At 41.0% G+C, this 13,368-nt stretch overlaps 1 protein-coding gene across 1 annotated transcript in view; it reads left to right on the forward strand.

Annotated features, from left to right (window-relative positions):
- LOC139370908 (solute carrier family 6 member 11a) overlaps positions 1–3,868 on the forward strand; it is a 30,863-nt gene extending 26,995 nt beyond the window's left edge. Inside the window, exons 12-14 of the mRNA XM_071110786.1 lie at positions 2,857–2,957; positions 3,121–3,291; positions 3,569–3,868. Coding sequence (XP_070966887.1) covers positions 2,857–2,957; positions 3,121–3,291; positions 3,569–3,691 — 395 coding nt within the window. The 3' untranslated portion in view covers positions 3,692–3,868. The remainder of the gene's footprint in view (positions 1–2,856; positions 2,958–3,120; positions 3,292–3,568) is intronic.
- The last annotated feature ends 9,500 nt before the right edge of the window (positions 3,869–13,368 follow it).

Consider the following 13,368-nt stretch of genomic DNA (forward strand, 5'->3'; position numbering starts at 1 on the left):
CATTGTAGAATAGTAGTGAAGACATCAAAACTACGAAATAACACATGGAATCATGTAGTAAACTAAAAAGTGTTAAACAAATCAAAATGTATTTTTTATTTGAGATTCTTCAAATAGCCACTCTTTGCCTCGACGACAGCTTTGCACACTCTTGACATTCTCTCAACCTGTTTCACCTGGAATGCTTTTCCAGCAGTCTTGAAGGAGTTCCCATGTATGCTGAGCACTTGTTGGCTGCTTTTCCTTCACTCTGCTGTCCGAATCATCCCAAAACATTTCAATTTGGTTGAGGTCGGGGATTGTGGAGGCCAGGTCAACTAATGCAGCACTCCATCACTCTCCTTCTTGGTAAAATAGCCCTTACACAGTCTGGAGGTTTGTTTGGTCATTGTCAAGTTGAAAAACAAATGATAGTCCCACTAAGCCCAAAACAGATGGGATGGCATATTGCTGCAGAATGCTGTGGTAGCCATGCTTGTTAAGTGTGCCTTGAATTCTAAATAAATCACAGACAGCGTTACCAGCAATGCACCTCCACACCTCCTCCATGCTTTACGGTGGCAAATACACAAATAAAATACAATCTATGTAATCCGTTCACCCACACTGCGTCTCACAAAGATACAGCGGTTGGAACCAAAAATCTCCAATTTGGACTCATTAGACCAAAGTACAAATATCCACTGGTCTAATGTCCATCATTCAAATGTATTTATAAAGCCCTTCTTACATCAGCTGATGTATCAAAGTGCTGTACAGAAACTCAGCCTAAAACCCCAAACAGCAAGCAATGCAGGTGTAGAAGCACGTGTTTCTTAGCCCAAGCAAGTCTCTTATTATTGGTGTCCTTTAGTAGTCTTCTTTGCAGCAATTCACACAGTCCCCTCTGAACAGTTGATGTTGATGTATCTGTTACCTGAACTCTGTGAAGCATTTAATTTCTGAGATTGGTAACTCTAATAAATGTATCCTTTGCAGCAGAGTTAACTCTGGGTCTTCCATTCCTGTGGCGGTCCTGATGAGAGCCAGTTTCATCATCATAGCGCTTGATGGTTTCAAAGTTCTTAAAATGGTTCCGTATTGACTGACCTTCATGTCTTAACCTTTTGTGACTAGGGGGAGGTATTTTCATTTTTGGAATATGCTAGAATATGCATATAATTGACAGCTTAGGATAGAAAACACTCTAAAGTTTCCAAAACTTTAAAAATATTGTCTGTGAGCATAACAGAACTGATATTGCAGGCGAAAGCCTGAGAAAAATCCAATCCGGAAAGTGCCTCATGTTTTGAAAGCGCTGCGTTCCAATGCGTCCCTATTGAGCAGTGAATGGGCTATCAACCAGATTACTTTTTCTCCGCATTCCCCAAGGTGTCTACAGCATTGTGACGCAGTTTTACGCATTTATGTTGAAGAATACCTGTAAGCGGCTACATTGCGCAAGTGGTCACCTGATGCTCTCAGAGTGATTCTCGCGTAAAATACAGAGGTAGCCATTATTCCAATTGGTCCTACTGAAAAACCAATTGTCCCGGTGGATATATTATCCAATAGATATTTGAAAAACACCTTGAGGATTAATTATAAACAACGTTTGCCATGTTTCTGTCGATATTATGGAGCTAATTTTGAATATTTTTCGGAGTTTTCGTGACTGCAATTTCCGGGCGATTTCTCAGCCAAACGTGAAGAACTAGCTGGGCATTTGGATTGATAAAGATCTAACGTTTAAAAAAACATACGGAAGAGCTAGTTAAAAAGATACAATTTAAAGTGGGCTTCTGTCACGTCTACTCCCGCTCCTCCTCTCTGGTGCTAGTTGTCGCCAGTTTACTCATCATTACTCACACCTGCCTAGGGAGTTTTTCCTAGCCACCGTGCTTCTACACCTGCATTGCTTGCTGTTTGGGGTTTTAGGCTGGGTTTCTGTACAGCACTTTGAGATATCAGCTGATGTACGAAGGGCTATATAAATACATTTGATTTGATTTGATTTGATTTGACCTGCCACCATTGTTACGCGCACCTGCGCTTCATGAGACTCACCTGGACTCCATCACCTTCCTGATTACCTCCCCTATATCAGTCACTCCCTTTGGTTCATTACCCAGGCATTGCTGACTCGGTTTCATGTCTGTACACATTTCGTGTTTCTTGTTTTGTACTAGTTTCCATTTATTATAACATTTGCACTCCCTGTAGTTGCTTCCCGATTCTTAGCATACACGTTACAGAATAATGCCTCACCAAAGGAAAGCCTCAGCCGGCTCTGCGGGTTCTCGCTCCTCAGCCGGCTCTGCGGGTTCACACGCCTCGTGCTGGCTCTGCGGGTTCACTCGCCTCGTGCCGGCTCTGCGGGTTCTCGCGCCTCAGCCGGCTCTGCGGGTTCACGCGCCTCGTGCCGGCTCTGCGGGTTCACGCGCCTCGTGCAGGCTCTGCGGGTTCACGCACCTCGTGCCGGCTGAGGCGGCGCTGGCTCTGCGGGTTCTTGCGCATCATCCGGCTCGTCGGGTTCCTCAGGGAGGAGGTACTGTCACGTCTACTCCCACTCCTCTCTGGCGCTCATTGTCACCAGTTTACTCATAATTACACACACATGTCACCATCGTTACGAGCACCTGTGCCTCATGAGACTCATCTGGACTCCATCACCTTCCTGATTACCTTGTCTATATCTGTCACTCCCTTTGGTTCTTTCCTCAGGCGTTATTGTTTCTGTTTATATGTTTCATGTATGTACGCTACTCATGTTTCTTGTTTTGTTCCATGTAACCTTTATTAAATACACTCCCTGTACTTGCTTCCCAATTCTTGGCGTACACGTTACATCCTGTAACATGTCTGTCTCTTTCGAAGGTGCTGAACGCTTCTGTGACAACATTGAGGATATGATTGGCTATAGGCCCTCCTCCCTGGTCAAGTATTGTTGGCTCTACATTACCCCTACTATCTGCACAGTGAGTTTAAACCCAGTCCATTTTTATCATTATTTCATTCTTTGTTTTAATGGATACAACTGAAATTATGCTTACAAAACGTTCTGCTGTCTATCAATGGCAAGGCATAATCAAAACAACAATGAAACAACATATTTCTGCCATCTTCCTTTCTCTCTTCAAGGGAACCTTTGTATTTTCCCTGCTGAAGTACAGCCCTTTGAAGTTCAACAACACATATTTGTACCCATGGTGGGCCTACTGGCTAGGCTGGTTCTTGGCTATGTCCTCCTTATCTCTCATCCCCATCACCATGGTCTACAAATTGTACTGGGGCAAAGGGACTTTCTGGCAGGTCAGTATGATGGGAAGTTTTCCCTGGAACATTTAAAAGTGTGAATGATTGCATCAAATTCATATTCTTGTTGTTGCTCTTGGTCATATTTACAAAGTTAACAATCTAGAAAATGTCAAATAGAAAAGCTAAATAAAATTAATCTAATCGGAAAGGCTGGGACCTTTCATCTGGATCTTTCATCTCTAGCATAGAGTTTATGCACTATTCTGAGATTTGTAAGAATACTTTTGTAGCACATTGATTATACTTACTTTGAGACCACTTTGCTCCCAAGCGCCTCCAGACAATCTGTCGGCCAGCAGATGACCTTCCTATGATGATGAAGGAGGAGATGGTAGGTCTTTATGCTCTGGACCATGTTACTGACGATGAGAAGACATACAGCAATAATCTATAGACTGACTGTTCTACTACTAGTTTTGGGGCTGGTTTCCCAGACACAGATTAAGCCTAGTGGGACTGAGACCATGATTTTTCGTCCAGGACAAGGCTTAATATGTGTCCGGGAAACCAGCCTTTTTTTGTTGTCTATTTTTGTAACTTAAAAAAAATATATATATATAGATGCACACACACAGTGTCAAGAAAACGTATGTGATCCCTTTGGAAATACCTGGATTTCTGCATAAATTGGTCATCACATTTGATCTGATCTTCATCTAAGTTACAATAATAGACAAACATAGTGTGCTTAAACTAATAACACTCAAATTATTGTATTTTTTTGTCTATATTGAATGCATCATTTAAACGTTCACAGTGTATGTTGGAAAAAGCATGTGAACCCCTAGGCTAATGACTTCTCCAAAAGCTAATTGGAGTCAGGAGTCAGCTAACCTGGTGGCAGGGTAGCCTAGTAGTTTGAGTGTTTTATTAGTAACCGAAAGGTTGCAAGTTCGAATCCCTGAGCTGACAAGGTACACATCTCTCGTTCTGCACCTGAACAAAGCAGTTAACCCACTGTTCCTAGGCCGTCATTGAAAATAAGAATTTGTTCTTAACTGTCTTGCCTAGTTAAATAAAGGTAAAATGAAAAAAACCTGGAGTCGAATCAAAGAGAGGAGATGAGATGTTGGTTAGAGCTGCCTTGCCCTATAAAAAAACACACGTAATTTGAGTTTGCTATTCACAAGAATCATTGGCTGATGTGAACCATGCCTCGAACAAAAGAGATCTCAGTAGACCTAAGAATTGTTGACTTGCATAAAGCCTTGATGTGCAAGACAAATGGTATATAAATGGAGAAAGTTTGGCACTGTTGCTACTCTCCCTAGGAGTGGCTGACCTGCAAAAATGACTGCAAGAGCACAGTGTAGAATGCTCAATGAGGTTAAGTGTCAGCTAAAGACTTACAGAAATCTCTGGAACATGCTAACATCTCTGTTGATGAGTCTTTGATACGTAAAACACTAAACAAGAATGGTGTTCAGGGGAGGACACCACGGAAGAAGCCACTGCTGTCCAAAAAAAACATTGCTGTACATCTGAAGTTTGCAAAAGTACACCTGGATGTTCCACAGTGCTACTTGCAAAATATTCTGTGGACAGATGAAACTACAGTTGCGTTGTTTGAAAGGAACACACAACACTATGTGTGGAGAAAAAAGTCACAGCACACCAACATCAAAACCTCATCCCAACTGTAAAGTATGGTGGAAGGAGCATCATAGTTTGGGGCTGCTTTGCTGCCTCAGGGCCTGGACAGCTTGCTATCATCGACGGAAAAATAAATTCCCAAGTTTATCAAGACATTTTGCAGGAGAAAGTTAGGTTACCTGTCCGCCAATTTAAGCTCAACAGAAGTTGGGTGATGCAACAGGACAACGACCCAAAACACAGAAGTAAATCAACAACAGAATGGTTTCAACAGAAGAAAATATGCATTCTGGACTGGCCCAGTCTCAATTGGGTTGAGGTCAGGACTCAACCCGATTGAGATATTGTGGCATGACCTCAAGAGAGCAGTTCACACCAGACATCCCAAGAATATTGCTGAACTGAAACAGTTTTGTAAAGAGGAATGGTCCAAAATTCCTCCTGACTTTTGTGCAGATCTGATCCGCAACTACAGAAAACGTTTGGTTGAGGTTATTGCTGCCAAAGAAGGGTCAACCATTTATTAAATCCAAGGGTTCACATACTTTTTCCACCCTGCACTGTGAATGTTTACACGGTGTGTTCAATAAAGACATGAAAACGTATAATTGTTTGTGTGTTATTAGTTTAAGCAGACTGTGTTTGTCTATTGTTGTGACCTAGATGAAGATCAGATGACATTTTATGACCAATTTATGCAGAAATCCAGGTATTTCCAAATGGTTCACATACTTTGTCTCGCCACTGTATATATATTAAGAGTTTTTGGGGGCTTTGTGTTTTATATAGTTCATGTAGCTGCTCAGAGTTGTGCTTGAGTAATGTGGGGTATTAGGTTTCAACTGCAGTATGATGTATAGTGAGTGTAATATCATAGTTTTATTTAGCTTAATCAACTTAATATCTATAACATAATGTGTGAAATCATAGAAACATATTTTTCTTAAGATTGAAATGATTAGTGGGTTGAAGACCAATCATAAAATAGCTACACCTAGATCACCTTAACATTTTGGGCCGGTTTCCCACACACAGAGAATCTCCATTGAACATGTTTTTTAGTCCAGGATTAGGCTTAATCTGTGCATACACTCAGTATACAGTAGTTCATCAATCCAAGTCGTTGACGTGTACCTTTTATTTTACCGGGTAAATTGACATGCAATCACCCCATTTGTAATGAACTATTCTTATTTGAACAAACAAAATGAACAACCTCAGGATCTAATTCTAAAGAATAATGTTATAAACCCCTGTGTGTAATTTGGTCACAAAAAGATAATGCATTGTAGTCTACTGTTTAACTTCAAATCCATTTCTGATGTCTGTATCATGTTGTATCTTGCTGAGGTGTTGGTCGTGCAATACAAATCTACCACAGCAGGGGTTTTGATGTATTTTTTGAAAGTCAACAAGTACACCTGGAACATTGTATATACAGGTAACTGCCAAAAGAAAGGAAACACTCAAGGGATAAATGGGGGATACAAGGTCAATTGAAAGCAGTTGCTTTCACACAGGTGTGGTTCCTGAATTAATTAAGCAATTAAAAACATCCCGTCATTCTACCATGGCTAGAAGGAGAGATCTCTGACTTGAGGGGTCTCAAAGGAGCAAAGAGGGGTTTAAAGTGTGTTTGTGTGTCTCAGTCACCAGATCTCAACCCAATCGAACACTTATGGGAGATTCTGGACTGGTACCTGAGACAGCGTTTTCCACAACCATCAACAAAATACCAAATTATAGAATTTCTTGTGGAAGAATGGTGTTGCATCCCTCTAATAGATTTCAAGACACTTGTAGAATCTATGCTGATGCGAATTGAAGTTGTGATGGTGGCTCATGGTGGCCCAACGCCCTATTAAGAAACTTTATGTTGGTGTTTCCTTTATTTTAGCAGTTACCTATATCTCTTAATATCAACTTATGTAGAAATGTTCTATTTTATCTAATACTGTTTTACAAGATATTTTTGTTAACGTTTCTGTAATAAAATACTTTTAAACAGAACACTGATCCTTCTTACTCCTTATTTGTATTTATTTTACCTTTATTTAACTAGGCAAGACAGTTAAGAACAAATTCTTATAAACAATGATGGCCTACGAAAAGGCCTCCTGCGGGGACGGGGGCTAGGATTAAAAATACAAATACGTTTCATTAAAATATAGGACAAAACACACATCGCGACAAGAGAGACAACACAGCACTATATAAAAAGAGACCTAAGACAACAACATAGTATCCAGGACAAGGCTTGTTCTGTGTCCATGAAACCAGCCCTTTTTTTGTCTATTCTTGTTTATTTTTGTAACTTAAAGAGAAACCTAAGACAACAACATAGCATGGCACCACACATGACAACACAGCATGGTAGCAACACAATAGGACAACAACATGGTAGCGGCACAACATGGCAGCAGCACAAAACAGGGTACAAACATTATTGGGCACAGACAACAGCACAAAGGACAAGAAGGTAGAGGCAACACGTCACGCAAAGCAGCCCCAACTGTCAGTAAGAGTGTCTGGTGGGATGTAGGCCTATGTATCATATAGCCTACAATATGCTATACAGACCAGGGTTGGGGTCAATTTGAATTGAAGTATTTCAATTGAGGAAGGGATTTGAATTGAAAATGCCAAAATTGAAAAGAGTTTGACATAAATACACTACATGACCAAAAGTATGAAGACACCTGCTCGTCAAACATCTCATTCCAAAATCATGGACATTAAATTGGAGTTGGTCCCCCCTTTGCTGCTATAACAGCCTCCTCCACTATTTTGGGAAGGCTTTCCACTAGATGTTGGAACATTGCTGTGGGGACTTGCTTCCATTCAGTCACAAGAGTATTAGTGAGGACGGCCACTGATGTTGGGCGATTAGGCCTGGCTCGCAGTCGGCATTCCAATTCAAACCCATTAACCCCAACTCTGATCCAGACCTCTGCTTGAAGAGGACAAAGGGGAATGTTTCATAACACATCTGTTTGGTCTGGTGGACTTAACAAAAATGTGTTCGCTCAACTGATTAGAAGAAGATAGCACTTTTCTGAGTTGAGTGAGTTTGGTGTAACAGTGATGCACCGCTTTATCTCCCAGAGAACAGCTAAGGTCAGCGAAAAAAGTGAGGGGCGGCCACAAATCAATTTAGTTAAAATATGGATTTTTTTTTTGTTATGGAGACATTTGTGTTAATGGAGGATTTGTGTTTAATGTTGTAGGTGTGTACAGCCCCATGATACATTTCAGCCTTGCTTCATCTCCTGGCATGATTAAGTCATGTAAAGTCGACGGCAGGCTGTGAAAACCAACTTCTCCTCTCTACTTTGTCAAAAAACCTGTTAACAATTAATTCAGTTATATAAGATTTGCTTGCTCATGGAGAAACTCTACTTCAGATTCATTATGATGAGTTACAGATATGGCAGTGGTCTCCTACTAATGTTGGAATCTTGTCTTCGGTATTACTTCCTTATACCTTCCTGTAACCGATCCAAATTTGCTTACACATTGAATGCTAAAAATGATAATTGAAAATGTCATGATTAAAGAAATGTTATCTCTTAGGACATGTTCTGTCTTTGACCCTAGACCCACTCCAATTTGCTTACCGCCCAAATAGGTCCACAGACGATGCAATCTCAACCACACTGCACACTGCCCTAACCCATCTGGACAAGAGGAATACCTATGTGAGAATGCTGTTCATCGACTACAGCTCGGCATTCAACACCATAGTACCCTCCAAGCTCGTCATCAAGCTCGAGACCCTGGGTCTCGACCCCGCCCTGTGCAACTGGGTACTGGACTTCCTGACGGGCCGCCCCCAGGTGGTGAGCGTAGGCAACAACATCTCCTCCCCGCTGATCCTCAACACTGGGGCCCCACAAGGGTGCGTTCTGAGCCCTCTCCTGTACTCCCTGTTCACCCACGACTGCGTGGCCACGCACGCCTCCAACTCAATCATCAAGTTTGCGGACGACACAACAGTGGTAGGCTTGATTACCAACAATGACGAGACGGCCTACAGGGAGGAGGTGAGGGCCCTCGGAGTGTGGTGTCAGGAAAATAACCTCACACTCAACGTCAACAAAACTAAGGAGATGATTGTGGACTTCAGGAAACAGCAGAGGGAACACCCCCCTATCCACATCGATGGAACAGTGGTGGAGAGGGTAGCAAGTTTTAAGTTCCTCGGCATACACATCACAGACAAACTGAATTGGTCCACTCACACAGACAGCATCGTGAAGAAGGCGCAGCAGCGCCTCTTCAACCTCAGGAGGCTGAAGAAATTCGGCTTGTCACCAAAAGCACTCACAAACTTCTACAGATGCACAATCGAGAGCATCCTGGCGGGCTGTATCACCGCCTGGTATGGCAACTGCACCGCCCTCAACCGTAAGGCTCTCCAGAGGGTAGTGAGGTCTGCACAACGCATCACCGGGGGCAAACTACCTGCCCTCCAGGACACCTACACCACCCGATGTCACAGGAAGGCCATAAAGATCATCAAGGACATCAACCACCCGAGCCACTGCCTGTTCACCCCGCTATCATCCAGAAGGCGAGGTCAGTACAGGTGCATCAAAGCTGGGACCGAGAGACTGAAAAACAGCTTCTATCTCAAGGCCATCAGACTGTTAAACAGCCACCACTAACACTGAGTGGCTGCTGCCAACACACTGACACTGACTCAACTCCAGCCACTTTAATAATGGGAATTGATGGGAAATGATGTAAATATATCACTAGCCACTTTAAACAATGCTACCTTATATAATGTTACTTACCTTACATTATTCATCTCATATGCATACGTATATACTGTACTCTATATCATCAACTGTATCCTTATGTAATACATGTATCACTAGCCACTTTAAACTATGCCACTTTGTTTACATACTCATCTCATTTGTACATACTGTACTCGATACCATCTACTGTATCTTGCCTATGCTGCTCTGTACCATCACTCATTCATATATCCTTATGTACATATTCTTTATCCCCTTACACTGTGTACAAGACAGTAGTTTTGGAATTGTTAGTTAGATTACTTGTTATTACTGCATTGTCGGAACTAGAAGCACAAGCATTTCGCTACACTCGCATTAACATCTGCTAACCATGTGTATGTGACAAATAAAATTTGATTTGATTTGATTTGATTTATAATATAGCCTACGGACAAAATCAGGATCCATAAAATCCTCCTAAATTGGCAGATTTCCAAGGTTGTATAAGGGACCTTTTAGATGTTACAAAACGTTTCAGTGAATTTGGTCCTTTGTCAAATTGGCACGCAAGTTTGGCATCTTATGCAATGAACCGTGGGAGCCAGTAAATGAGTAGTCGAAACCCTGCTAAGGGCAGGTGCCAGGTGAACTTGGATAACCCTTAAACTAGGGATCATCAACTAGATTTAGCCGCAGGACGATTTTTTCTTGAGCATATGGTCGGGGGGGTGGAACATAATTACAAATAATTTGTAGACTGCAAATTGACCGCAAGAACCCCAAACAGATATAATATATAATGATATAATATTTGCTCAGAAAACTTGTGGGGCTAAAAAAAAAAAAAAATGCCACTTGGGGAAACGTGTCTTAAGCTATAGGGAGATTACCAAACATTATAACCAAAACATCCTATCTGTGTCCACAAGAGTTGGCTATTTCTTATGTCACATAACCATCCAATGAAATAGAAGGCCTACAGTATGCTTTGTTGTTTGTCTCCCTCCAGAGGTAGTCTGTTCAAGTTATAGGATGAGAGTTATCTGCAAGCATCAGATAAGAAACAGCAGGCATATTTAGGGGTTCTCAGCTAAGCTGACATGGTCAAATAACTCAAGCCTAGATAATAACCTAGATTGATAACTTTGTTTTCTAGATTTGCACACAAAAACTAGAGGCCATGAGAAAATTGTTCTAAAAGAATGCCACCGATTGGCCTATAGTTGGCACTGTTAAAAGCAGTCTCACATCCTCATATCCGCCGCCCCGTTCGACCTAGACTTAAAACTTTGTATGTAGGTGTCTTTCCTCATGTCAAACAAATTTGCCTCAATTTGATTGGTTAAGACATGGCTGAGAAACTGATAAATCAGGAAATACGATTTGACGTGTCCATTTAAATCCGTTGTAAATTAACTTCACAGTGGCCTATCTACTTGAAACATTTAAGTGTCATCAAAGACATTACCATGATTACCATGTTAAGTTTGACATTGAAATCGTTAAAAAAATTGTAAAATGAACTATTCCCCTTTTTAAAAACTGTAATGCTAATGCTTAAAACAATCAGAAAAAAAAAATATTCTTCTGATAGACTAAAAGTCAGATTCACTCCAAATTTGGTATTTGGACTCATCACAATCGTCCCTAAAGAGTTTGTGAAAATAACTTTGATGCATTCAAAGATGGCCACATAGATGCATATTAGCACATACGCAAAATATATAGAATTCTTCCTCATGAACTATAGGACCAAACGACACCAAATTTGGAATATAGGCTCATTAGTTTGAGAAAATATGGCTGAGTAACAGTGCCTTGCAAAAGTATTCATCCCCCTTGGCATTTTTCCTATTTTTTTGCATTACAACCTGTAATTAAAATAGATTTTTATTTGCAATGGACATCCAAATTTGAGAAGTGAAATCAAAAAAATACCTTGTTACAAAAAATTCCCCCAAAAAATTACAATGGAAAAATGGTGCGTGCATATGTATTCACCTCCATTGCTATGAAGCCCCTAAGTAAGATTTGGTGCAACCAATTACCTTCAGAAGTCACATAATTAGACACAATCTGTCACAGGATCTCAGTATATATACACCTGTTCTGAAAGGCCCCAGAGTCTGCAACATCACTAAGCAAGGGGCACCACCAAGCAAGCGGCACCACGAAGACCAAGGAGCTCTCCAAACAGGTCAGAGACAAAGTTGTGGAGAAGTACAGATCAGGGTTGGGTTATAAAAAATAAAAAAATATCAGAAACTTTGAACATCCCACGTAGCACCATTAAATCCATGATTAAAAAATTGAATATGGCACCACAACAAACCTGCCAAGAGAGGGCCGCCCACCAAAACTCACAGACAAGGCAAGGAGCATTAATAGCAACAAATCTCCACAGCAGAGATTGGAATGTCCATAGGACCACTTTAAGCCGTACACTCCACAGATTGACCAGGAAAAAAGCCATTGCTTGAAAAAAATAAGCAAACACAAAAGGCATCCCCAAGCACTGTAAGTCATAGGCCATCAAGGAAAACGCTACAGAGGAACATTGAAGCACGGTGGTGGCAGCATCGTGCTGAGGTGATGTTTTTATGATGAAACTGGTTATTCAGGTTTTTATATCTCAAAAAATAAGGAAACGATTCATGCAAAATAATCTGCAATAACCTTCTCCTCATGAACCAAACTTCAGATTCACTACATTTTGTTTTTAGACTCATGATTGCACATAAACGAAGATAGTTCCTACATGATAGAGTTCTTACTTTGTTATCCAACTGATCTTGTGTCCTTTCAGTCATACTGTGAACCCCGTTCATTGCTGCTCACAGCTTTATTTCAAGTTTGTCACTCCGACCATGTCACCCACAGTGGCGTGTATTCAAAATTGACCAATAAAACAATTCAGAAAAATAAAATAATGTATCTTTCGTCTCTGTGCTTCATAATTTTCTTTCAGTTTGCAAGAGGCTGAATGTACTATATCACCAGAGAAGGTATCCGAGGGAGCGAAACAGCAAATCTGTATGTGTAGGCCAACTGACAATTATCACAACTTGATAAAAAAGTATAAAATAATAGCCAATCAAGGTTGTAATGAATGGTCCAGGCGCATCACAAAAAAAGTGTCAAGGGAAGCCAGTTTGGATTTGGATTCACTAAAGTCACATCGAGAGCAAAACGCATGACAGAAAATAAAACCTGAATTGTAGCCTTGTGTTGTTGTCCTCTGGTTGCTAGTTCCCTAAATTAGACATGGATGGAAATAGGGATTTGGACTTGTGGTTTTACTTAATTCTCCCTACTGGCCAATAACGTCAAATCTGATCCAACCATTAATTCATACATTGTGCCCCTGGCTTGAGAGGATGGAAGTTCGATATGTAGCCAGATGTAGTAGGCTAATGTTAACTACAGTCAGACTGCTTCGTCAACAGCATGTTTTTTCTACTTGCACAAACACGTGCACGCACATACGCACAGAGAAGTCAGAATCATGGCCAGCTACATCATATTTAGCTTACTTTGATTGCCCTAAATTGTTTTTGGAATCATTTAGTTGTAGACTAAGCATAGGTGATTTGATGATGTTGAAGTGGTTGCTGGAATAGTGGAGGCATGCAGTATGTTGGAAGCATTCACTTGCTTGACCATGCTGTAAGTCATGTAACAGAGGTTGCTCTCCGGATTTATGATGAAACATAGGTGTGGATGAATTTAT

This window comes from Oncorhynchus clarkii, chromosome 17, assembly GCF_045791955.1.
Source record: "Oncorhynchus clarkii lewisi isolate Uvic-CL-2024 chromosome 17, UVic_Ocla_1.0, whole genome shotgun sequence".
NCBI lineage: Eukaryota > Metazoa > Chordata > Actinopteri > Salmoniformes > Salmonidae > Oncorhynchus > Oncorhynchus clarkii.